Genomic DNA, 27,760 nt, shown 5'->3' on the forward strand with positions numbered 1-27,760 from the left:
CTCAAGTTTTAAACCCAGAAATATTCCTGTCCAGAGAAAAGACAGGGACAAATATGGAGCAGAGACTGAAGGAAGGTCAACCCAGGGACTGCCCCACTTGGTGCTCCATCATTTCTGCAGCCACCAAATACAGACATTGTTGATGCTGCCAAGAGGTGCTTGCTGACAGGAACCTGTGTAGATGCTCCTTGAGAGTTTCATCCAGCAACAGACAAATGCTGATGTGGATGCTTGAGCTCAGAGATCCAGGAGGGAAGGTGGCAGGACGACTCTGGAGTGGCGGGGGATTTTAACCCCATAGCATTAACAATGTCAGAACAGACCACCCAGTGCTCCCACCATCGAAGGAGTGTGCAGGGAGGGATTCATGGCTCCAGATACACACAGTACAGAGGAGGGCCTTGTCTGTTATCAGTATCTCACACTATACCGAGAATTCTGCATAATGTTTCCAAACACAGTTTAAATGCTTTTACATGTCTGTGCTCTCCAATCTGCCCTTATCTATGTAAACCAATCACTTCAGCCAGTTTGTTTTTTAAATAGTTCTCTCTGGTCCCCAGCCTTCCAGTCTCAACCACACAGAAACCTATGCTCAGTTCTGGGGGCAGCCCAGATTACAGCGTGAATTCTTAGTTTGCCTTGAGTCTGCAGCTCACTGCTGTAAGGCCACCTCTGTCTAGTGGTGATGGAACTAGGTGAGAAGTACTAAGATTTGTCTCTCAAGGTGAGATAAATTGTTCCTGAGTTGTGTGCTAAGGCACAGTCATAGGGTGAAGCTTCTGTATAGCTAAGGTGGGCCTTGATGCAGGCAGAGCTATTCTGTCCTCATGGAACTTAGAACTTGTTGCCAAAAAATAATGCTTCTTCCTTCAAAGTACACTTATGCAAACTGCAAAGATCCTAAACGTTGCCTGTGGCTCTCACCAGTTTTCCCCAGAGCATGCCCACAGCTCTCTTTCTGTTGTGTCAGGAAGCCAAGCCTTGTCTTTAATGCGGCTGCTCCTGCAGTCATCTGATCTCTCTGGACAAGAAGCTCTACCTGCTGCAAACTCACTGTTAAGAGGCACAACAGATCACCTTTTCTTGTTAAGATCATGTCTGTAGTGTCTTCGGAACTGGCAAACCAAAGTCCTTTAGCAGCTGACCATTAGCCTGTGTGGCCTGAGCTCCCATGCCCTCCACCTCTAAGTTGTGTCCAGTACAGCACTGAGCCCTGGCTGGTCACAGACCACTTTCACTGAAACCTCTGTCTTCTAAGCCCTCAGTCTGCTGTGTTCAACAGGAGCTTCCTGTCCCTGCAGTGCACACTTGTCCTCTCCAACTTTTGCATGGATCTGATTTTAGATCATGTAAGGTTCAGAATCTCTGCTTGGCTGCAATTACCACTCATGGTATTTATATTTTCGTTCACTTTGTTGATCTATGTATTCTTATGTGTGCTCTAAGAGGGCAACGTGGAGGATTATGTCATTACTGTTGTTCACATCTGTACTAAAAGTGCTCACTCTGCAGATGTTCAGCAGAGCTGAGGGAGGTGACAGGTCAGGACACCCTGATTGCAGAAGCAGCAGCTGTGAGGTCAGAGACCAACCAAGTGGGAGTTGGAGGAAGGAACCTAAGGCGCGTTGGGAGAAAACAGGTCCAACTCCCCTAAGATCCTGAAAACAAGGCAGCCGGACTTGGTATCCATCCCAAGGGAGCTCAAGATCAGACTCACAACAGTGCCACCAAGACAACCCCAGGTCTCCTCGGTTCCCCATATCCCTGAGAGCTCAGAGGGACGGTTTCAAACTCCCTGGGCTCCCTTCACACTCACCCGCACTTGATGCTGAAGCGACCATAACCTCCTCCATTCTGAAAATCCCAGTGATAACGACTGGAGGGCGTGGCTAAATACTGGGGTTATAGTTCACTGGCTGTTAATGCGCATGCTCTGTGCCTACCAACAGCCTCCTTTACCAGCCTAGCTTTTTGGCTCCTGGAACATTGGGCTTTGCTCCTCCCTTCTCAAGAACAACAGTGTCCCCATAGTGCTTGTACAACACAAGTCGCCTCACTGTGGCCTTGAATACACAGCTGAACTGGTGGCATCTCTTTCCCAGCGCGTTCCAGATCCTGCCTCCTCATCCTCCCCAGGGCAGAAGCCTTTCCCCTCTCCCATTGACTGACTGTAATCAATGCATTAATGTGATAGAATACCTTTAAGTATAAAAGAAATTTGAGAAGAAAGGCTAAATTCAGAGAGGATTAGCACAAAGGCCACCATTAGAGGAAGAAGGAAACCACGAGCTGCGAGTGATCAGATAAAACCCAGCCCCAAGGCAGGCAGGGTCTCCATGGACCTTGCCAAGTGCCAGGGTTACAGCGATTCCAGGCTCAGTCATCAAGGACTGGGAGGCACAATTCTCCATTCCCTCTTTTACCCTGACCTTTCCAGTGACCATGACACTATAGGCTTGGTGTGCCTGGCAGGGGCAGGGGATGGCCTGCTTTGTAAGCAGTAGTTGGCTTTGGCCAAGGGATTCAGAAGGGATTTGCAGAGAGAGATGCCATCTGAGGCTGGGCGTGGCTGACAAAGGGACTGTTGCAGGTTAAAAGTAGCAGCAGGAAGGTGTCCATGAGACTTCCTTGTGCTGGGGTACTTATCCTGACCTGCGAGGCTGTAGTATTCCTCCTCATCGTCTTCATCATTGAAAACATTAAATTATTACTAAAGATATTTTGAACTGCTTATAGTCAGTTCGCTGACACTGTAAGACCTGGGTTTAGAGCCTGGATCCACAAAGGACCAGCTATTCTTGTCTAAAAAATGTTCTATGTGTGCCATCAAACTTTATTAGAAAACAATGACACTCTAAGAGTGGGAAAGGATATTTAAAAATCCATTGGGTCCCCGGGAGCACAGTGCACCTGGTCCCAGGGAGCACAGAGCACCTGGTCCCAGGGAGCACAGAGCACCTGGTCCTCACACATGCCTGGTCCACCTTTGGACCTCAGTGTCTAATGTGAGCCCTACACTTAGTATGGACTTGGTTTTCCATGGATCATGCCGACCTAGCTGGGGGAGAGGGTGTTTCCATGTGCGTCTTACCCCATCATGTGTCAGGTGTACATGTATACTCCTACAATTATGTCCTGTCAGAGGCCATCCTCTGGACAGGTGCCCACACCTGCACACCCTGTTTCCTACTCCCAACCCCCACCACCCAGGGATGCTGGGCTTACAGACTTTGCTGCTGCATCCATCTTTGATGTGGGTTCTGAGGATTCAAACTCAAGTCCACACCTTGGGAGGGAAGTGCTCTGCCTATTCCTGCAGCCCTGTCTCAGGTGTTTGATGAGAACCTAGAGCCTTTCTGAGGAAATATGAGAACAGTGTCTCCCCTGATGTCTCAGTTTGAAACACAGCTTTGTCTTAAAAGTTAAACTGCAGCATCAGCTTGAGGCTAATCAGTCAGAATCTAAGGAAAGGTGACACACAGGGTAGACATGATGGTTTTAAAGCAGGAGGTTCAGCAAACATTCAAACCAGAGAACTAAGGACAGTAAATCATCTTTGATTTCTAAAAGCCTAGTGTCAGCCTTCACAGCCCACCTAAGCCAGAGCCTTGAAGTCCTTCCAACCATGAGGGCTCCTATTATGACCTCATGAGGAGAGATTGTGAGGCGCTCTAGCCAATAGATGATAAGCTGTGGCCAGGCCTGGATTTCTTTGAGTGCGTTGAGAGGAGGTGTGGAGTGGTGCCCTTTGCGAATTTATTGTATCTATTGACTGTGTGTGGTTGGATTGGTTTGTACGAGTGCTGTGTGGCTGTGTAGGTTACAGTGTGTGTAGGAGTGTGTGTTTACGGATTTGCTTGTGTGTGAGTGTGTGTATAATAGTTCCAGTGTGTGAGTCAGTGTATGTGGGAGTGTGTGAGTTTATAGGTGTGTTTCCAGGGAGTGTGTGTTTGGTGAGTGTGTGTGTGTGTGTGTGTGAGCAGGTATATATATACCTGTTTCTATGTAATTGTGTGTAGTATAATTCTGTGCTTGTGTAAGAGTTTGTATTCCTGTGTGCTTTTGTATGTAAGTTTGCTTTTCTGTATTTGTGTGTGTATTTGTGTGTGTGTGCTTTTGGGTCTGTGCCTGTATCTCTGTGTGTGTGTGTGTGTGTGTGTGTGTGTGTAAATTCACATTTCTGTATTTGTGTATTTGTGTGTGAGTGCGCTTTTGTGTTTGTGTCTTTGTCTGTATTTGTGTGTGTGTGTGTGTAAGTTCACTTTTTTGTATTTGTGTGTGTATTTTTGCCTGTGTGTGTGCTTTTTTGTTTGTGTCTGTGTCTGTGTCTGGGTCTGCATCTCCGTCTGTGTCTGTGATTGGTTCTCTGTCTGTGTCTGTCTGTGTGTGTGTCTGTGTTTGGTTCTGTGTCTGTCTGTGCTTGTGTCTGTGTCTGTCTCTGTTTGGTTCTGTGTCTGTATCTGTCTGTGTCTGTGTCTGCGTCTGCATCTGTGTCTGTGCACCTGCCTGTGCACATACCCCTTGGTCTCTTGCATCTGTATTGCTTGTACCTTGGTGCAAGAGAGTGTACAGGAGAGAAGTCAGCCCGGCTGCTGTACCTAAGGTAGGCCATCAACATTATTTTTGAGACAGACTTACTCAATGGCCTGAAACTGGGCAAGAATCTGGGGCCGGTTGACAAGAAGCTCTCAGGGATTTGATATGACCACCACATACTCTCAGGTTAAAGGCATATGTAGAGAGCTTGCTGTTTATTTATTGATTGACTTTGGTATGAGCTCAAGAGATAGATTAGACCACATATTTGTAAGGCCACTGGCTGTGTGTCTCCTTAGTGCTGCTCTTTTGATTTTTATTTATGCTTTATTTGGATGGCTACTTTGTTTTCCCTAGGATTTATTTTCTCACATGATATTTTATTGTTATGATTATTTCCTAATGCATTTCAGGCTGCTTCAGTCTATCTATTTTCAATATATTTTGGTTTCCTATTTTTGCATTATTATTGTTTAGTGATTTATTCACGGCATGTTGTCATTGGCTTATAATTAATACATATTTGCCTTTCAAGACACTTTGGCTTTTCCTGCAGGGAGAGCTTGAGATGTCTGTGGATGAGCCCACAGGATCTGTGAGCCTCTGTGGGAAGACATCTAGTGGTTCCTGGAGCAGCTGCAGCAGCCAGGACACATGGAACTACAGTGGAGGTGAGCTACAGGACCAGGGAGCAAACACCCTGACCTGGCCAATGCTAATCTGAATCCCTAGCCACAGGCAGCAATGGTCACTCAGGTCTACACTGAAGGCCACTCAAGGACAAAGAATGGGCCATCAAAACTGTGTGCGGTCTTGTTCTCAGAGTCTTGTGCTGGTAAAAAGCAGCTGGCCTTGGCCACTGAAGTTGAGTCCAGACTCTATGGCTTTTTGGCCTTGGTTGTAGGTTTAATAGTCTCTGATCGTTTACTATCTTATTGTTTGTCATTGCTTAATTTTAAGTTTCAATATTTTGCTCAGGGGAGGTATGGTTACATTGGGAAAGACTACGTCCTAAAACAAAATGGAATATTCACTGAAGTGCTGGGAATTTATATTTGTTTTGTCTTTTACTAATGCTTTCGCATCTCATTTTCTCATATGATTTTTTTCTTCAATCTACATCCAATCATAGTATTAATCAACTGTAACCCTCCCAATCACCCTGTTTTATGACTATGTTTTTTAGTTTCATCATCTGTATTTGGAATGTGTGTACTCTTGGGTTTCTAGTTTGGGGTGCGTTATTTGGTTAGGTTTTACTTACATTTTTTTACTTTATCTTTTCCCCCATATATTTTTCATAATATTCATTCTATTTTTCTAGCCTTTACTTACCTTTATGTCAAGCACATTTTCTTTGTTTATTTTTAGGTAGCATGTGTACTAATTTTGGTTTCTGTTTTCCTACATCTTTTTCATTACATTGATTCTATTCTTTTTATGTTATTTTTAGGTAGCATTAGTAGTGATTCAATACCTACACATAGTGAGGAGGAGTTACCACCATTCAGCTTCGAGCCCCATATCTCTGAGGAGGAAGACTTCCACTCCCAATACAAAGTCTTGAGGACCATCGGGCAAGGGAGTAACGCCAAGGTCCTCCTGGCCCAACACCGGCTCACAGGCACACCTGTGGCCATCAAAGTTCTTGAAAAGGGCAAGCAGTGGTTCCAGTCAGCCATGATGGAGGCCAATATAATGAGAACACTCAACCATCCCAACATCATCTCACTTCTACAAGTGACTGAGACCAAAAAAAGCATATACCTGGTAATGGAATTTGTTGAAGGACAACAACTCTACCAATACATCAAAAATTCTGGCCACATAGAGGAGGACGAGGCCCGGAAAATATTTAAACAACTAATAGCTGCCGTGAGCTACTGCCATGAACATGGTATCGTGCACAGGGACCTGAAACCTGATAACATCCTGATCGATAACAATGGAAAAATCAAAATAATCGACTTTGGCCTTAGTACCAAAGTCAAACCTGGTCAAATGCTCAGTCAGCACTGTGGTTCCTACTCTTTTGGTGCCCCAGAATTCTTCCTCGGTAAAAGATACGATGGTACCAAAAGCGACTCGTGGACCTTAGGTGTGGTCCTGTATTTCATGATTGTCGGGAAGGTGCCTTTTGATTCTGTGATCATCCACGAACTGCAAAGACAAGTTGTGGCAGGAGTATATCCTGCCCCCTGTGGGGTCTCACAAGAACTAGAGGACTTGCTTAGTCTATTACTGACCATCCACCCTACATATAGGCCCACACCCATGGAGGTGATGCTGCACCCCTGGTTTAAAGGGGACTGGAAGATGTTCCCAAATCCCTGTAAGGATCTAATCCCTGACAGGGCAGACCCTACCATTGTCCAAGCCATGGAATATCTTGGCTTCCGAGCCCAAGACATTCTCGAGTCACTACGTAAACAGAAATATAACCAAGCCATGGCTTGCTATACTTTACTAAAAGGACAGGCTCTCCAGAGACATGTCTACTCAACAGTGACTCAGACAGTGAGTCCAGTGGCAGCCCCATTCCCGACCATTGAGGCTGCTGCTGCTTTTACTTTAGGGATGAAGACAAGCAGAAGTGCTCCTATACTTGGCCCACTGGTCTCACCATCCTACACTGGTCAAGAGTCTACCTATGGCCAGAAGGCTAGGCAAAGAGCAGGAAGAACATCCACTGGGCCTGGTTTTCTTCACTTGCGGCCACTCCAGTGGAAACCCACAGAGGACCAACAACATATATTTGCCATGAGTGTCCCCTGTATTAACACAACAACCAGAATCACTGAAAACAGCAGCAATTCGATCCCAGAAGACAATCCCCTCTCCCACAGTGCCTCAGAGAATAAGCCCATCCCCAGCAGGGCCAGGGCCCAGCCCCGAGGCTTCAGGGGATGGGCCAAGAGGATACGAAATGCCATGAGGAGACTCTGTTGCTGCTTTACAGGAGGAAATCAATCTCGCCGCAGGCAGCACAGAGTCTCCCCCCAGAAATGAGGCCCATGGAGAAAATCCAGAGAAAAAGAAGCAGGCAGGGCCAAGGTACCTTTGTGCTTTGTCCTACCCACTTTACTCTGTGCTGGTCCCTCCTCTGTCTTCATTTTCATTTTCATTTTGCCCACAATTCTTACCTTCTCATCTTCTCGAAGTACTTTAGAATTCATCAACCCCAAGCCTTCTCCCTATTCTGGGTTTCTCCTCTTGCCAGCATGGACTCAATATCAATGATTTTTAATCCACACAACAGAATTGTTTTGCTGACCCCATTCCTTCTCCTGGAGTCCATCTTCCCTAAAGACAATAGTTCCCACAGGGTAAGGACTAGATGCATATGGGCTCAAGGACTCTTTCAGGGGCTACAGGCCCTAGCAATGTGCCAATCAATCACAAGAGCTGAAGAACAGATTCTTACATTTTCAAAAGTGACATCACATTCCAGTAAGCCTCAAATCTAATAACCAGCAATGTCATTGAATAAGTACAATAGCATAGTTCACTGATTATTGATAATGTTCCATGCATTCATAGTTTTTGCATACTGATTATCCTTTTGCTCCTAAGAAACACCTAGTAATACATAGATTAAAAAAATTTCTAAGTGATTTCTTTCCAAGATCTTGACTACAAAGTAGAAAACAAGACATAAAATATTAATGCATGTCAAAGTCCCACATGTTATTCTAAGAATTCTACCTCATTATTTCTTTTATCTCTAATAAATTACCTTGTCTCTTTCACAGTGTCATCAGGGAATTATGTCCTGAGTATGAACAGGTGGTGATTTCAAACACATGGCCCAGGAACAGACACAATGGGAGAAGCACAACAGTAACTGTAACAGCAGCAGCAGGTCAAGAGGAAGACAGAAGAGGAAGAAGAAGGAGGAGAAGGAGGAGGAGAAGGAGAAGGAGAAGGAGGAGGAGGAGGATGAGGAGGAGGAGGGGGAGAAGGAGGAGGAGAAGGAGAAGGAGAAGGAGGAGGAGGAGGAAGAGGAGAAGGAGAAGAAGAAGAAGAAGAAGAGGAAGAAGAAGAAGAAAAAGAAGAAGAAGAAGAAGAAGAAGAAGAAGAAGAAGAAGAAGAAGAAGAAGAAGAAGAAGAAGAAGAAGAAGAAGAAGAAGAAGAAGAAGAAGAAAAGGAAGGAAGGAAGGAAGGAAGGAAAAAGAAAGAAAGAAAGAAAGAAAGAAAGAAAGAAAGAAAGAAGAAAGAAGAAAGAAAGAAAGAAAGAAAGAAAGAAAGAAAGAAAGAAAGAAAGAAAGAAAGAAAGAAAGAAAAAGAAAGAAAGAGAAGAAATTAACCAACTTATTTCAGTGTCACTATTAGAATTGCTATCTGCCTATTTCTGGAACCAGATAGCACACTGAGAACCAATTATAAAAAATGATTTAACTGAATATTAATATTTACAGAAGAGTTATCAGTATTCTTGAGGGTTCATCTCTAAGAGACAGAGCTAGGTGTCAGAGGCAACAGGAAATGGTATGTTCTGATTGATGAACATTTTCCCAAAGCTGATAATGTAATAGGTCTGAAGGAGCATTCTGGAGCATTCCCAGAAGGAACGGCTTCTGGGGGGAAGAGAGGAAGTTTCTGGACAGTGCGGAAGCATGATTATGTGGAAATTCCTAGAGATATATCAGCAGGGAAAATCAGTAGGCTGGTGGATATGGTTCCCTGAACTGGTCAGGTGGCTATACTAAAAGATCTGAGAGAGGTTCTCAGGAGGGATTCACTGTTTTTGCCTAGCTGATGACATAGCATAGGTAGACTGACTGGGAGACAAGTCTGTGGCCCTGTGCCTGAGACTTCCATGTTTCCTATTCAGGAGATCTCTCAAATAATACCAATTGCCCCCCACCCCCACACCCGCCATCGTGATCTCAGCTGCTAGAGGGCTCTATCCACAGGGACAGCCCTTGTGTTGGTATAGGGGCCTGACTTCATCCATGTGTCACTAAGGTCCCTGTGATATGAGATGCCATGTGTATGGACAGACCAGGGAGTGGCCACCAAGAGAGCTCAGAGGCCTGTGGACCAGAACGCCAGGCCTAGGATGGATGAGGGTGCAGTGCTGCTGACATAGGAGAGTCACTCATCCAGAACCTCTGCCCTGCTGCCTTTCACTGGCAAGAAAGCCTGTCATCTGTACTACTGCCACCTGAAGGAACAGAGACTGAGTTCTAGGTTTCTGCACATAGAGAAGGCCTGCTTTCTCCTGGCTGCCAGTGGGTTACAGGATGACCTGGGCCACCAAAAGGATTTAGTCCTTATGAGCAGGTACTTCGTGCCACATGCCTATTCCCAAAAGAACAGGAAAATATGTCACCCTCCCTGTGTGTGTGTCACCCTTCCTGTGTGTCTGTCACCCTCCTTGTGTGTTTCCTTTTTCTGGAAGTGCCTGCCATCCACCATGAGCAGCAGGGTCTGACTCCACATGAGGCAGTGTTATGCTTCATAAGGGATGCCTGTCATCTTGAGGATATTCTGTTCACTTCCTCAGGATATACAAGACTGACCCTGAGGTGTGGGATCAAAGGTTCCCAGGACAACAGTGTTTCTAAGCCACCTGGTTGACAGCATGAGTTAGAATGCAGTTAGTGTAGGCAGGGCAGTCCTTAGGGCCTGCATGGCCTGTGGTGAGCTGGTGGCTGTCCTGAGGTGGCACACTGAGTTTCTCTGGTGTCTGAGTTCTGGTAAACCTTTGCCCAGCCTCTGCTGTAACTGGTTTGGTCTGACATTGATTGGAAGATCATGGTTGGCCTCTCTGGCGGTCCCATATTCAACGCCAGCATACTGCACGGCCTCTGCTCCCAGTTCGCAGCCTTCCACAGCCTTCCCCACCTTCCACTAAGCGTGCAACTTTGGTCTAAGGGGTTCAGAGAACACAAACACCTATAGAAGCATACCACATACACGTGTGCCCTGGGCATATGTAGGGGAACGAGAGGCCAGGACAGAGCTCTTGGTTTGTGGGCCCTCTAGCCTGTTAGAAAGACCTCCTTCCACTTGCCCAGAGACACAGCCTAAACATCTGTCCTGTGTTCTAGGTAAAGGATGAGGACCACCCTACTGTTTTCCTGCGTCTCACTCTGAATGGAGTGATCATCTATCAGGTGAGGACCCCTCCTCTTTCTCTCCTGTCTCCTGCTACCCCAGATCCTACCTCACGCTCTCGTTTCCGCATCCCACATAACCTCTGTCTTTCAGGAGGAAGACTACACTCCACAGTTGCTCTGTGACTTCCCCAGGATACATATTTAAAGGTAACAGTTCTGGTGGGTGTCTGAAGGGTAAATCCATCCATAAATCTCAGCAGTCCTCAGAACCTGGGACTCAACAACTTCATCCTCATTTTTCTTTCTCCAAAACATCACTCATCCTTGTGATCCTCACAGCCATGTCTGGGATGAGCTCTCCAAGAGATGTATAGCTCTGGCTGCCACCAATTACCAATTTTCCACTCAGCAACAAAGGGGAAATTAGAGATACACCAGTTAGCCTCTGTCCCTCCTTCCTTATTCCCAAAGCCATGACAGTGAGGAATGCAGGAGAGCAGGCAGGCCAAGCACTGATTAGGGTTCACTGAAAATCCTGCAAGCAAGACTTGTGTACATAGGGGGGCTGCCCCAGGTTTCGTCTGCATTCTTAAGGCTGCAGAGAGATGGTACTCACAGGGCCCTGAGACTGTTTCCACAGGGACATGAGCTCTCCAAATGAAGGATGGGGGAGGGCCCAGTTGTGGCTTATGGCTGGCGATAAGGTATTTCTCTGCTGCTGCTGCTGCTGCTGCTGCTGCTGCTGCTGCTGCTGCTGCTGCTGTAACCATTTTCTAAACTGCAAAGTCACATTGTCTGTCCTGTCTGTCCAGGGGAAGAAGCTGGGAATACAGGGAGAAGGGCTGCTGGCAACACAGAAGCTGCTGTTCTAAACGGGCCATGCCTGGCGCTCCCATTACCTGCTGCAACAGCTTAGTAGCACCCACCAGCTCCACCTCAGCTTGCAGCCTGTGCTACAGGGGCTACAGCAGCTGGAGGAGGCAGAGAGTGGGTATTAGATCCACCTGGGTCTGGGCACCTACCTGATGGCCACGCACCCTCTCTATGATCTGAGGATGTAGCACATCAACCCTTGAGACCTGCTCCTGGGGTTGGCTGGCTGGGCTGGCTGGGCGTCCAGACCATACCCTCCATTACAAGTCATCATTACTGGTGGTCATCAGCTCCTGTTCCTCCCTCCGAGGGTTGGGATGAAAGGTGGGAGTGACCTTTCCATCCCTCCAAGATGCATATGATTCTACAGTGTCATTTTCCTTACATCCTTAGCACTGCAAACAGACAAAGAAGCAAGTTTGTCTGCAAGGGGATAGCGTTAACGCTGCCTAAAGACTCATTGTTCTCTCAACTTTTCATGACCCCACTGAGAAAGGACCTGACTTGCCGCACACTGAAACCACAGTGCACAAGCAGGAGTGTGTGCCTCTGTCTGTGTATTTGCATGCATGTATTACTGTACATGTATGTAGGGGGATGTGGACTGTGTGCATGCCTCTGTGTGTCTGTACATGGGTATACATGCATGTGTGTACGAATGTTTGTGTGCCTATCTGTGTGTGTGTGTGTGTGTGTGTGTGTGTGTGTGTGTGTTTGAAAGAGAGAGAGATGAGTGTGCCTGAATGTATTTGTGAAGCATAAGCAAGTAGAACTCTGTACCCATGTTGTAAGGCAGGCTCTCAGGGATGCCGGGTGCATATTGCACGACTGTACATGCTCAGAAGGAACTGATGGGTTCTGTTTTCACCTGGTCCTCTCCTGGGTGATAGACCACCAGGGCTGCTCAGGATGGCTCTGTAGCTAAGAGACAAGGTGTCACAGCCTGAAGAACCATCCCAAGGGGATGATAGGAGGCTGCTGGGGACAAAGTCTGTTCCCAGCTGTCATGGGAACGCAGAGCTCATTCCACAAGGGTGGACTTTTGCTCCATGCGCACAGGTGCAGATGCATCTCTCGGTTGGCAGGACTCTGACCATCACCAGTTAAGGAGTGCAGGGTACTTCACATTCCTCCCTCAGCAGGTCTTGTGTTGTTTTCCCCTCAGAGAAGAAGAGCTACTGGGAATGCTACATCAGTGACCTGCTGGAGCTGGAACCCTGCAGCAGAACCTCCCTGGGCAAGGAGGACAAGAAGAGAAGCAGACAACATCTCCTCCATTGCCTCTCACTGTTTTCCTAAAGCCCTGGCAGCTCCCACACAGGGTGCATCAAGCCTAACTCCCAGCAGGGAGAGCATGAGATGTCTGTGGATGAGCCCACAGGATCTGTGATCCTCTGTGAGAAGACATCTAGTGGTTCCTGGAGCAGCTGCAGCAGCCAGGACACATGGAACTACAGTGGAGGTGAGCTATAGGACCAGGGAGCAAAGACCCTGACCTGGCCAATGCTAATCTGAATCTCTGGCCACAGGCTGCAATGGTCACTCAGGGCTACACTGAAGGAAACTCAAGGACAAACAATGGGCCATTAATACTGTGTGTGGCCTTGTTCTCGGAGTCTTATCTAAGTAAAGAGCAGCTGGCCTTGGCCAATGAAGTTGAGTCCAGATCCTATGGGCTATTACACAACCGACTGGCAGGAGTAAGAAATGACATGAGGGAGCCGCTGGCCCCAGTAGAGATGGGCACGGAGGAGGCACAATTGCTGGGTCTGTGGGTGGTTGGGGAGAGCTCAGCTTTCAGAAACAGGCAATCTCGCCTCTCCTGACACTGACTGGAGCCACTCTGCAGAGCAGATGGCATCACTTGGGAGGGAGGCTCATGTGGGACCCTGTGCTCCGGTGGATGTCACAGAGAGCGCCTGTCTTTTCTTCTCACAGTTCAGAACAGAAGCTGTCCTCATCTCAGACAGTCCTATTTGCTTTGTACTTCAGAGTTACAGCAGGAAAGAGCCCAGGACAGGACAGCCCACAACAGTGTATGGGCAGTGCTCCCACAGCAGTGGATGGGCAGTGTTCCACAGCAGTGGATGGGCAGTGCTCCCACAGCAGTGGATGGACAGTGCTACCACAGCAGTGGATGGGCAGTGTTCCCACAGCAGTGGATGGGCAGTGCTCCCACAACAGTGAATGGGCAGTGCTCCCACAGCAGTGGATGGGCAGTGCTCCCAAAGCAGTGTATGGGCAGTGCTCCCACAGCAGTGTGTGGGCAGTGCTCCCACAGCAGTGTATGGGCAGTGCTCCCACAGTAGTGGATGGGCACTTCTCCCACAGCAGTGTATGGGCAGTGCTCCCACAGCAGTGGATGGGCAGTGCTCCCACAGCAGTGGATGGGCAGTGTTCCCACAGCAGTGGATGGGCAGTGCTCCCACAGCAGTGGATGGGCACTTCTCCCACAGCAGTGTATGGGCAGTGCTCCCACAGCAGTGGATGGGCAGTGCTCCCACAGCAGTGGATGGGCAGTGCTCCTGCCTTGGTCCCGCTTACTCGTCTCCTCTTCACCCTCCATATCCTCCTCCACCTCTTTTCAGCAGCCACCCAGAGACCTTCGCAGGACTGTGGGTCCTGCTACTCAGGATGTAGAGACAGAGGTCACATACCAGGTAATGTCTCGTACAGCTCTTTTGGCTCCAGCACCCTGACCACCTAAGATTCCCAAATTGGGTCTTCAAGGTCCTAGGGAATCCTCTGCAGGCATCCCTGGAGGTGCAGCCAGATTTTGGGAGCACTGGGTTTAGCAGTGGTTCTCTGCTTCAGGCTCAGAGCCTGACTGAGAGGGCTTGCTGAGTGGCACAGCAGGGACAGAACAGCGTGCAGCCCTCCAGTGGTGAACATGCAGAACTGCAGGACATTATTTCAACCTTTCTTTACCTCTACCTTGTTCTAAATGGCTGCAAAACAAGTCCTAGGGACCTAAGAAACTTGAGTTTCTACCACTATAGGACACCAAAGAGACTAAAGCAGGGGCCCTGTGAAACCTATTCAGAGGACAGTGAGGGCTCTGTGTTCCTGGACTGGCATGAAGGCTGATTGACCACTAGGCTTGATGTTGGACTCACAGAGAATTAGGGACAGATAGAGACTGGGAGGAGGGAGCATGAGAGGCAGTCCCAGCACAGTCCAGGCAGACTGGGGCCAGCTCATTTAATACAGGAGTATATGCCCTCCCAAAGGCTCTCAGCTCAAGGCAATACCCAGAAGAACTGACCAAATAGCAAGCCCCCTGCATGGCTCTCCTACCTGCAGAATGTGTAGGGTCCTCAGGACAGATCCTACAGTCCCTCATAGCTGAAAAGTGTAAGATGAGCATCACTGTAGTGTAGAGGCTGCTCTCAGCTGATGGGACCCGCACAGTCTGTGGACAAGTTTGCTTAAGTGAAAGGTGGCCGTCCTTGAACTCTCAGATGCGTCCAGGGTAGAGTGTGGTGACCACATTCAGAGCCATTCCTCAAAGACATAAGTGCAAAAGGGACAACAATGGAGGGAAGCCTGGGCAGGCCAGCATCCCCGGTGCCAGTGTGGACTGAAAGGTGGCATATGGCATGGAATGGAGGATCGCAAGGAATTCTAGGATGCACTGGAGCCACACAAGTGCCCACAACCCAGCCTGGGAGAACACAAACATATCAGGGATTATCAGGGATCCTAAACCTGGGAGGGATATGGAGCTGGTGCATGCTGGGATGGTCGGAGGAAACAGCATGAGGAAACCAGGGGGAAGTGTGTCCTGAGAGCTAAGACAGAGCACACCAACAGGATGGCCTGTCAGGCCCAGGATAGATCGGCTATGACAGAATTAGGATGGTCTGGGTAGAGCTGGAGTTCTGGGACTGTAGAAACACCAAAATCACCAACAGTCAGGGAAAGAACTAACATCACACTGTTGTATCTCTCTGCAGGTTGGGGAGGCAGAGGCCAACCACACAGGTGACTAGTGTGTTCTTAGCATGGACAGAGCATGTGGGTTCACTCATGCAGACAGTTCATGACTAGGTCACACAGCGACACTGGTGAGCTGCTGGTTCCTCCTCTCATGGCAAGAAATTCCTAAGTGGCCTTTCCCTGTGATGGCCTCATGACAAACCACACCTGCAGGACACTGTGGGGTAGACAAGAGCCATACAGCAGCCCCGTCTGTGCCTTGAAGGTGGCTTGGTAGCATTCCAGCACCACCAGCATTAGGCCAGATCTGGGGAAGGCAGTTCTTGGCCCTCAAGCCTTCTGCCCCCCATATCAGTCTCCTTGGCCTGCCCAGTTGTAGGAGATGGGGAGCCTGCTCCAACATTATCCAAGGGCATGGGGAAGGCCCTATTCTTCCTGTCTCTGGTTATAAGCTCCTGGGATTCTCACAAACATGAGTGTCTGAGTGAAACAAGAGTCAATGTTAACCTGAAGCAGCTTGAACCTGTCTTATCTTCCAGAGAAGGTGCCATGATGGGATTGGACATTAGAGGGAGCCCTATGACCCCAAAGCCAGCCTGGGCTACAAGGACCCAGAGCAGGCTACTGCAGGTTTTCCTAGATCACAAGTCTGTGGCTCCTCCTCCCATGCCTTGCTTATAAGTACTGTAACCAACACAAAGGCCTCCCTTGCAGTTTGTCTCAATTCCACCCAAGACCCTGCCACTGGCTATGCAAACAAGAGACCCCTGGATGCAATGGGAGAGAACCCCTACTCTACTCCTCAGGCTGTGAAGACTGCTTCCACCTGGCATGACAGTGTTGCCTGTGCAGTGGTTTGGGATATTTTGGGTCTGCTCTCCTTACCTTATCCAAAGAAATCCAAGGGGCATTAAGCAGGTGCAGTTCATGGGTCTCGGAAGGTATAGGGTGGGGCATCTACCCATGAGCCCTCAGCACTCCTTTACTGCCCAATGCCCAAAGAAGTACTTGAATTCCCCTAACTTGGACAAGAGGAGACTTCTATGTCACTGCTGGTCACAGGTAGTTGTTCCCAACAGTGGACCCATTCCTGTAAGGGCCGCATCTCGACACCACTTCATTTGCCAGAATGGAGCTCAAGTCTGGCTGGCTGGGTGGGGCAGCACCTCCTCATCTAGGCCTTCTTCTGTGCATCCTGAGTGTCCCTTCCCCCACAGGATTGAGCTGGGCTTTTCAGCCCATTAGCTCAGTCTGTGACATTCCTGGCCACCACCCCCCAGCCTTTGGCTTATGTTATCCCTGGCCTTTGTTCCTCTGAGAACCATACAGCTGCTTTCACCTGGAAATCAAGGCTGCCTCAGGGCAGTCTCACCTGGAAACATCCTGGAACCTGTAAGACATGAAGTTCTTTAATCCCAGCAGGCGACCCGCTGAGAAGAGGAGCCAAAGATTTCTCAGATATCTCCTTGAGTCTGGGGGGAAGGGTTTGCCCAAACTGTTAAAAGGTCTGACTGACATTAAAGTTTTGGCCTTGATCAGTGAAACATTGTCCTGGCCTTCTTTCTTTTTGCCCCTTCCCCATCCATCCCTCAGCTTCTGTTCCAGCAACCCAGTTCGTAGTAGCTGCAGGCAGCTATGGAATACAATACCTGAGCTCATCAGAATAGGTGGAGTGGGGACAGTCAGCCAGGATATCAGCTGTTGCAAGGACTCACACAGGGTTGCAGCTGCAGGCAGATGTGAAGGTTCTATACGCTGCACAGATTGATATAGAACAGACTGGACACTGGAGGAGGAGGAGGGCCCCCAAGGCAGACACAGGCTGCAATCATAAAAGAACAGTGTTCCCCATTGCTACAAAATGAGGATATCTAGCCCTGACTGAGAGGTAGAACATTAAGTATAACATTCCATTAGAAGACCATTAAGAACAAACACCCTATTGTTAAGGTGTTTGCCAAATATCAGTGAACATCGTGGGGGGGACAGGACTGGTGTCAGATCATTCCTCTCCCTCTCTCTCTCTCTCTCTCTCTCTCTCTCTCTCTCTCTCACACACACACACACACACACACACATACATACACACAGGCACACATGCAGGTATGTATCGAGGCATACACATGCATGAGAATGAGAACAAACACACACAAACACACACATTTCCACACATGAATGTAGACATTGATTCTTTTAAGTATAGTTGTCTTTATTAGATATTTCCTTCACGTTTATTTCAAATATTACCCCTTTCCTGGTATTCCCTCCGAAAACCCCCTAGCCCATCTCCCCTCCCTCTCAGGAACAATCTACCCACTCCCACTTTCCTGTCCTGGCATTCACCTAGCTGGGGTATCGAAGCTTCTCAGGACCAAGGTCCTCTCCTCCCTTCGATGCCCAAGAAGGCTAACCTCTGCTACATATGCAGCTGTAGCCATGGCACCCTCCATGTATACTATTTGTTTTTGGAGGTTTAGATCCCGGGAGCTCTGGGATACTGGATGGTTCATGTTGTTGTGTCGGTGCCTAACTCGACCAGCGAGGAAAGACGCGACACGACCAGGATCTTCTCTGCAGCGCTTTATTCAGGACCTTGCTTTTCTTCTCCAACACGGGGCCCCCGAGCCTGTCTTTTGCTGCCCTTATATATCCCAGCAGCCCTTGCTTAGGGGCATGTCGCATTGTGATAGGAGAACTAAGGTGCACCTCATTAGCATGCCAATTCTGAGTCATCACGAAGCCATACTGCACGTGTGTCAAAGTTGTTTACCAACTGCATGTGTGTCACAGTTGTTTACCAGGACTAAATATTTCCTGCCAGTGCCATCTTGCAACGGCGCTGGATAAAGTGGCTTCCCACATTGTTGGTCCTCCTCTTGGGCTGCAAACCCCTTCAGCTCCTCGGTTCCTTTCTCTAGACAGTGACTCTTCTGTGGGAAGGCTACCCTGGGATGTGTGTAGCCTGCTTCACCTTGCCTTGCCCTCACCACATTTGTCCCTGAAGAGCAGTCCCTACCCTCACAGGGTTTCTATCGCTAAACCTCACATAAGGTCACACTACGCTTCCTTGTCCTTGCCTGGCCTCAGAGATATCACCTGGTCCTGGTTTTCACAAGTTCTCCCAAGGAAGAAAGCAGACCATGTCCCCATTTTGACATGGCTGTCCATACTGCTGGCTCCCAGCAGGAGTCAAGTGTGGACAGGAACGTGGTGGGGACTAGGCCCTTGCCTTTGGCAGTGACTTCATCATCACAGGGCTCTTGGAGGACCAAGGCACTCCAGACAGAGCTGAGTAAGTGCTGGGTAATATGGCTAAGTATGCCTGTGAAGATCAGACCTCCGAGCATGGCCACAGTACATCCATCTCTGGGCCTGGATATGCCTGTCTATCCTTCCCAACAGAGCCTGGCCTGCTGTTAGAGCTAATCATCATCTTTGGGAATAGAGCAGTTAGAACCCAACTGGGTCTTCTGGACTCTGGTAGCAAGCAGGAGCCTACTGCTAAGGCCCTTTGGCCCAGGGATTGTGGTTTCCATGCTCCCAGGAGCAGCAGAGGCCAGCTCAGGTCATCCTTAGTGTGTGTGCAGCAGCTAGGGGTGCATGGAGGTCAGGACCTGTGCCCTGTGTCTTCATAGACAAGGTGGAGCCAAGACCATTGGCTGACCCTGAGAAGCCACCTGGGTCCCATAAACATTCTATTTCTGTCCTTCCTCTGGGCCTGTGCTGACACGTGGGGAACTGTGCTCAGTTTCTGTGGCTGCCAGGCTGTGCAGAGCTGCAGACTGTGCTCATGGACCTTAGGGAATGAAGAGGACAATTAGAGACCAGGCTCTCCCCATGCCTCTGCCCAAGGAGTTGCAGGGTGTCAAGGTGTGGGCATAAGGAGGGGCCCAGGCAGAGTCCCAAAAACTCCTTCCTCTATTCCTCTATGGGGCTGGGAACGAAAGCCAACACTCATACTTCCTGTGGTCCCTGAATAGATGCTGGAAGTCTGGTAACAGTTCTCTCATGCAGAGTGACCTGTTCGCCCTATGGCATGATCAACCTGAACATAGGTTTCTATGTGTCCAGCAAAGAGACACTCCCTGGGAGCACATATGGTCAGCTAGAGTCATGGACTATTTCTTCAGGACTAACTGAAACTAGAGCCCAAAATCCTTCTACTGGTACTCAGTGGGGGATGAGGACCTCTGGACAGGGTGTACATGCAATGGTGGCTGTTTGTGTGACACAGCCATCAGAGAACCGTGACTACAGAAAAGTTCTGACTCCCATCCTTAGTCAGTGGAAGCCAGAACCCTGCTCCACATTCCACCTCTGCTGAGAGTGCCTTGGCTTTATGAACATAATTAACATGGGCGTGTCACAGAGGAGGCCTCACCAAAGGACAAGTGGCTAGGGACAGGCAGGGAAACTATCCCAGCACCAATGGAGATGAAGTGTCTGGGTTCCCATAGAATATTGACATGGTTTCAGCTTTAAAAACATGCTGAGGAAGACTTTAGCCATGTGTCACTGGGATCTTCTCACTTTTCACTTGATACCAGCACTAGTCTGGAGGTCAGTGGCAATAAGGGACCATGGTGGATGGGATCTGCCCCAGGGCCTGTGATGGGCTCATTGTTGGGATATATATATGTGTATATATACCATCAGTGGAGTATTCTGCATAGTATGTCCTTTTTCGAGATATTATTTTGGTCTGTAGATGAATAAGCAATTTCTGCGGAGTGGGTCCCTTGCAACGATAGATAAACAGCCTCACCCAGAGGTGAAGATGATCAGAATCTTCTCTGAACCCAGACTGGAGTGCTCTCAGCAGCAGCTATGTCTCAGCATCAAATGATTCAAAAACATTCAATGTTACATTCTGTCCATTTCTGACATTTTTGAAAACTGTCAATGCAAAGTAGTCTTGGCTGTTGCCCTTTAACTGATCGCAGCCATTTAAAACTGGAATATCTTGGAAACATTCTTTCAATGAACTCAGAACCATGAGTTTGCTATCTGGCACTTTAATCATATGATTAATCGTCTAAAAACATTTCTTTATAGCAGTTATAGAAGGACTGGTTCTAAGCTTTGTAGACTTACATTTTTCTATCAAGAGAAGAAATGTATACCAATGAAAACCTTGAATATGTATCAAAATAAATTCTTTACCAATGTAAGAAATTAAAACTTCAACTTCATAACATCTCATAACATGAGATTATGGCTACACAATTAGTTCTAGCTATTTCCTCCCTGTGCTTATTATACTCACTATTAAATTCCCTAGAAAGAAAAGCTAGAATAAAAACCACCAGATCCCCAATCACAAGGAATCAGAATGATCAATCTTCAAATCTTCTTCCTGCTGAATATGGGCATTGAGATATCTTTAAATGGGGAGAAGGTGGGGGAAATGGGAAAGTTGGTTAGATCTTCAAAAGGCCACACCAACAAATGCTATTCTGTCTCTGGAGTCTAAGTTCTGTCTGGATATCTCTGAAGGGCTAAATGAGGCAAGAAATCCTGGAACCATGACATCTGTACTTGGAACAGGGCAGTTCAGCATGTCTAAGGATGGATCACAACAAAACTGCACACTGCAGTTCACATACTAAAACAGAATTAAAGGAGGACCAAGGTATCTGTATGGATCATGTTAGTCTGTAAGGTGCACAGAGTAGTCAAGATGAAATCCTGCTCATGGTTTGAGCATGTAAAAAGCCAGTCTGTTTTGTGATAGTAAGTCTTCATCCATGCCATGTGAAGGATGGCACAGGGAATCTTGACCTTCCCCTTTTGGTTCTCTTGAATTTTTATACTTCTTCGGGGGGTCTGGAACTGTCATATCTGATCCATATGACAGTGGATGTCCTGTCACAGAGGAGGTGCTGAGACACTGGAGGTCCTGCAACAGGGGAGGTCCCTGTGACAGTTGGGGTGATTTAAACTGGAGTTGATGAAACATCAGTCGTCCTAAGACAGTAGATGTCCTGCTACAGTGGAGGTCTAGCGACAGTGGAGGTGATGGGACAGTGGATGTCCTGCTACAGTGGAGGTCTAGCGACAGTGGAGGTGATGGGACAGTGGATGTCCTGCTACAGTGGAGGTCTAGCGACAGTGGAGGTGATGGGACAGTGGATGTCCTGCTACAGTGGAGGTCTAGAGACAGTGGAGGGGATGGGACAGTGAAGGTCCTGCTACAGTTGCCATCAAAGTGCTTGTAAAGCAGAAGTGATGCCGCCAGCCATTACAGACTATGGCAGACATAATGATAATGGTCAATCACATCATCTCTCTTCTCCAAATAACTGAGTCTGAGACAAGGCTATACAATGTTATGGAGCTGGTTGAAGATCAACAGCTTTAGAAATACATCTACAAGTATGGCCACTTAGAGTAGGACAAGGCCAGGGAAATTTATTTAGGCCAATAATAGCACTGTTAGCTTCAAACATGGGCACAGAATATTTCACAGGGACCTGAAAACAAGTAATATTCTCTTGGACAGGAATGGAAAAGTCAAACCATGGGCCTTGTCCTTACTATTCAAGTTGAGCCAGGGCAAAGACTGAACTAGTACTGTGGTGCTTACACTTTTGATGTACCTAAACTCCTTGTAGGCATATTTTATGATCATGCAAAGAAGGACATTTGGACCATAGGTGTAGGCTTATATTTTATGGTAGTAGGAAAGTTTCCATTTGATTCTGTCATCATACAATAGCTGAAAAGACAGGTTGTGACAGGTGTGTATCCTGACCACAGTGAGATTTCAGAAGATCTGGAGGACATGCTTAGCCTCTTAATGACAGTCAGCCCCTGATATGGTCTGAGAGTCACAGAAATAATGATGCAACCATGGTTCAAGGAAGACTTCAAGGGGTTCCCAAATCCAGATTAGAATGTGATGCCTTTTAGGCCAGACTTGGCAATTGTGGAAGCCATAAATTATATTGAGTTTTGAGCCCAAGACATTTTACATTCATCAAGTCATCAAAAGTATAACCAGACCATGGCAACGTATTGATTAGAAAAGGTGGGGTCACCAGGTGCATGGCTGCACGGCATAGAAACAGCCAGTGACTCCAGTTATTGCCCTATGCCCTATCCTTGATGCTGCTCCTGCTTTCCCTTCAGGACTAAAGAGGACTGTAAGCAAGCAGACCCCAGCCATAATGTGCTAATCATCCTCCGATAGTCTAGTGTCTGCCCATGGTCATAAGGCAAGTGAAAGAGGAGGCAGAAGAGCCACTGTGTCTTGCTTTCTTCTCTTCAAGTCACTCAAGATGACAAGCATACTCTTCGAAGTATACATATGTACCAGGAGTGTTTCCTGAATCCACACAACAAGCAGTCTCAGTGAAGAGAGCAGCATAAATGAAAACATAGAAACAACCTTCTCTCTCTCTCTCTCTCTCTCTCTCTCTCTCTCTCTCTCTCTCTCTCTCTCTCTCTCTCTCTCTCTCTCTCTCTCTCTCTCTCTCTGCCTAAGCCAAGTACAAGACTGTTCCCAGACAGGGTCCATCCCAGATGCTTAAGAGATAGACAAAGAAATTAGGAAATGATGTGATGAAGATATGTTACTCCTTTCAAACAAGAAAGAAACGTCAAATAGGGCAGAATGGAGTCTTCTCCAAGGACTGAGCCACAGGGCGATTATCCAGAGAGCAGCAGGCACAGCGCAGACATCATTGGGCTTAGTCTTACCATGTTTGCTCGGTTCTGGTGCCTTCTATGTCTCTGGTTTGCATGTCCCCAAAATTGTTTCCTACCCAAAATCTATAAATACTTTGTGATTCTTCCTCAACCTCTAAACTTCTCACTGTTCTTGATTTCTCCTCTTACCAGCAGGGACTCAATATGACTGATGTGTACCCCAAACTACAGAGTTGTCATATTGAACCCATCCCTTTACCTGGAGTCTATCATTCCCTCAGGCAATAATTTCCACCAGGTGAGGACAGAGGGCTATGAGCTCATGGACGCTTCCGTGGACTACTGGGTCTAGTGCATGAGTCCATCAATCACACACCCTGGAGATCAAATTCTGATGTTTTCAAAAGTAACATTATATTCCATTAAGGTTCAAAATTAATAACCAGCAATGCCAATGAATAAGTGACAGTGGAGTTGTTGAGACAGCTCAGCTGCTGAGAAAGTGTAGATCTTGGAACAGTGGAGACACTGAGATAGTGGAGGCCCAGAGACAGTGGACTTGCTATGACAATGGAGTTGCTGTAACAGTGTAAGTCTTGCAACAGTAGAGATGATGGAAGAGTAGAGGTGCGGGGCCAGTGGAGGTCCGGCAAATATAGAGGTCCTGCACATTGCAGGTACTGCATTATTTAGATCTTGAGACAGTGGAGACGAGATTCAAAGTGTGAAGGTCCTACAACATTGGAAGTGCTGCAGCAGTGAAGTTATTAAGAGAGTAGAAGTCCTGTAAGAGTAGAGTTCCTGCAAAATTGGATTTCCTGCAATAGGAAGGTCATGAGACAGTGGAGATGAGGCTTGGACAGTGGGGGTCGGTTGCAATTGAGGCAATGTAACTATGGATTGACAACAGTGAAGGTCCTGAGAGAGTAGAAGTCCTGTGACATTGAAGGTGCTGCAGCATAGGAAGCCCTACAACAGTAGAGGTCCAGCAGCATTGAAGTTTCTGCAATAGTGGAGGTCCTGAGACAGTGGAGGTCCTGCAATAGTGCAGGTGCTTGAACAGTAAAGATCCTTCAAGGGTGGAGGTCCGGCAACATTGGTGGTCTTGCAACAGTTGAGATCCTGAGAAACTGCAATTGCTCTGATATTAAGGGTCTTGCAAGAGAAAAAGGTCCTGCAAGGGTGGAGGTCCTGCAAGAGTGGAGGTCCAGGACAGTGTAGGTGATGGGACAGTGGAGTCCCTGAGGCACTGGAGGGGCTGCAACATTGGAGGTCCTGTTATTGCGGATGTTCTGTGACGGTAGAAGTTCTGCAAAGAGGCCTTATGGGACTTGCGGGGAGTGGGGACCCAGAAAAGGGGAAATCATTTGAAATGTAAATAAAGAATACATCAAATCAAAAAAAGGAAAAAAAAAGAAGTTCTGCAAAAGTGGAATTGCTGAGATACTGGGGATTCAGCAGCAGTGGAGATCTTGCAACAGGGAAGAGCCTTGTGACAGGTGAGGGGCCACAGCAGTGGAGGTCCTGTGACATTGGACATCCTTCGGGAGTAGATATCCTGCAAACTGGACATGGAGAGGCAGTGGAGGTCCTGTGACATTGGACATCCTTTGGGAGTAGATATCCTGCAAACTGGACATGGAGAGGCAGTGGAGGTCCTGTGACAATGGACATCCTTCGGCAGTAGATATTCTGCAAACTGGACGTGGAGAGGCAGTGGAGGTCCGGCCACAGATGGGGAGCTGCAACATTGGCGGTTCTGTGTCAGTAGACATACTGTGCCAGTAGAGGTACTGCAAGAATCTAGTTGCTGAGGGAGTGGATGTCCAGTGACACTGTTTGTACTGCTACAGTGGAGGTCCTTGTGGGGTTTTAATGATTTGAGAGCATATGTTCAGAGACAGTGGACATCCTGTACCTTTAGATGTCCTGCAATTTGGAGGACCAGAAACAAGGAAGTTGCTAGGATATCATTGGTCCTAAGATAGTACAAGTCATACAACAGTGGAGGTGCTGGGCCATGGGAGGTGGTGGCACAGTGGAGGTCCTGCTACCATGCTCATAAAGAAGAAGCAATGCTGTCAGTCAGTAATGGCCATGGCAGATACAATGAGGATGATCAAAAACCCAAAAGTCATCTCATTTCTCCAAGTAACATAGTCTGACACAAGAAGGTAAATTGTCATGGAGCTCGTTGAAGGTCAACAGGTTTAAAAATACATCTGAAAGTCTAAACACCTAGAGGAGTACAAGGACATGGAAATGTATAGGTAAATAATAGCAAACCTTAGTTACTAAGATGGGCACAGGATAGAACACAGGGACCTGAAATGAGATGATATTTGCTTACACGAGAATAAAAAAGTCAGAATCATAGTCTTTCCTTGGGAACCGAGTTGAACCTTGACAAATGTTGAACAAGAAGTGAGGTCCTTACCCATTTCATACCCATGAACTTTTCCTAGTCATACATTATGATGGTTCAAATATAGATATGGACATTAGGAGTAGACCTATATTTCATGGGGGTAGGAAAGTTCCCTTTGACTCTTTTGTCATAGAAGAGAGGAAAGGTTGTGCCAGGTGTGTATACAGCACAATATGGAGTGTAAGAAGAGATGGAGGAGCTGCTAAACCCTCTTAATGTCAGTCAACCACAAACAAAGTTTAAGAGTCACAGACATGATGCATCCTTGGTACAAGGAACACTGCAAGGGGATCCCAAATCTATGTGAAGAACTGTATGCCCTCAGGCCACACTCTGCATTGTGGAACCAAGGCAATACTGTGTTCTGAGCCCAATATATTATAGGCTGATTACATCAACAAAAGAAAAATGATACCATAGCATCCTATTGCTTACCGCAAGGGCAGGATCTCCAATGGCATGGCTGCACAACCCAGACTCAGCCAGTGTGTCTAAGACTAAAGAGGAATAGAAGCCAGCCTTCCCTAAGACACAAGACATGTCACCCTCTAAAAGTTTACTGACTGCCTATGGCCATATGACTAGTCAAGAATAAGAAGAGGCAATGGGCCTGCACTTCTCTTCAGGCCACCTCAGAAGGCACCCACACTTGACAACGATTACATACATGCCAGTAGTGTCTCCTGCATTCACTCAACAAGCAGCTTCAGTAAGAAGAGAACCAGCAATGAGAACATAGAATACAACATAATAGAATACAACATACTCCCCGATGTGCCTCAGCAGAGGGCAAGATTGTCCCCAGTAGTGGCCAGTCCCAAAGACGTTGCGGACGGACTAAGAAATTAGGAAATGCTGTGAAAAAGCTGTATTTCTGTGGTTCCATCAAGAAAGAAAAATCTCCGGGGGCCGATCAGAGTCCTCCCCCAGAAATGAGGTACAGGGAGGGCAAACCAAGAACAAGCATCAGGCACAGCCCAGGTACATTTGTGCTTTACCCCACCCAGTTGCTCTGTGCTGGTTCCTACCTTGTCTATGGTTTGCATTTCTGCAAAACGATTTTTTAAATACATTCTGTAAGTACTTTATGATTCTTGCTCCGCCCCAAGTCTTCTCCATCTTATGGATTCTCTTGTTCCAGCAGGAACTTGATATCACTGATGTGTTCCCGATGCTAGAGAGTTGCCTTGTGGACCCCATTCCTTTATCTGGACTGTATCACCACCTAAAGGCAACAGCTTCCACAAGATGAGGGCTTTGAGCTCATGGAATCTTCCAGGGGCTAATGGTGCTACCACAAGAGGGCATCAATCACTTTACCAGCATATCAAAATCTTATGTTTTCAAAAGTACCAGCACATTCCATTGAACTTCAAGATTAATAAGCAGCATTGTCATCGAATAAGTGACAATGGAGATAGTGTGATAGTGTAGGTGCTGAACAATGAACCCTACATTGGTGTAGGTCCTGAGTCAGTGGAGTTCCTGCAACTGTGAGGTCCTGAGACAGTAGACATACTATGACAATGGAGATTCCCCAACAGTGGATATCTTGCAACAGTGGAGGTTTTGGGACAGTAGACTTGTAGGGACAGTGGAAGTCATGTGACAACCGAGGTTCTGTGACCTTGGGGGTCCTGCACCAGTGGAAGTACAGAGAAAGTAGAAGTGCTGCAACACGCGAGGACCTGCAATACTGGAGGTCTTGACACAGTAGAGTTGAGTCTGGGACAGTGGAGGTCCTGACAAGATGGAGGAGGTTCAACAGTGGAGGTACTGCAAAGCAGTCATCCTTGACAGTAGAGGTCCACCATCATTGGAGTTCTGGAAAGAGTGGAGGTCCTGAGATAGTGGAAATAGGGCTGCTATAGTGGAAGTCTTACACTAATGGAGGGGCTGAAACAGTAGGGGAACTTCAAGAGTGGATGTCCTGAGACAGTGTAGGCACTGAGAGAGTGGACATGCTTGGACAACAAAGGTCCTTCGACATTGGGGGTCTTGAAACCGTGGAGGTCCAGCAACAGTTGTGCTCCTGAGAAAGAGCTGTTGATCTGAAAATGGCAACAGTGGACTTCCTGTGCCAGTAGAGGTCCTGCAAATTGGAGGTCCAAAGAGAGGGGAGTAGCTGGGACAGAGGTGGTACTGGGAGAATGGATATCCTTTGAGAGTGGAGGTGCTGGGACTCGGGAGTCTCTGAAACAGCAGTCTCCTGCTACAATTGCCATCAAAGTGCTTGTAAAGAAGAAGCAATGCTGTCAGCCAGTAA

The 27,760-nt window shown here is 47.5% G+C and overlaps 1 protein-coding gene and 1 long non-coding RNA gene across 2 annotated transcripts in view; both read left to right on the forward strand.

The window, feature by feature from the left end:
• The window catches only part of LOC127673638 (uncharacterized), a 200,407-nt gene that overhangs the window by 141,767 nt on the left and 30,880 nt on the right, over positions 1–27,760 (forward strand). The gene's annotated exons all lie outside the window — the stretch shown is intronic.
• On the forward strand, positions 5,104–7,574 carry LOC127673629 (sperm motility kinase Y-like). The gene is made up of 2 exons (XM_052169396.1): positions 5,104–5,210; positions 5,993–7,574. Exons 1-2 carry the CDS (start codon positions 5,108–5,110, stop codon positions 7,546–7,548), a joined length of 1,659 nt encoding a protein of 552 aa, XP_052025356.1. The 5' UTR covers positions 5,104–5,107; the 3' UTR covers positions 7,549–7,574.

The sequence above is a fragment of the Apodemus sylvaticus genome, chromosome 23 (genome assembly GCF_947179515.1).
Source record: "Apodemus sylvaticus chromosome 23, mApoSyl1.1, whole genome shotgun sequence".
Classification (NCBI taxonomy): domain Eukaryota; kingdom Metazoa; phylum Chordata; class Mammalia; order Rodentia; family Muridae; genus Apodemus; species Apodemus sylvaticus.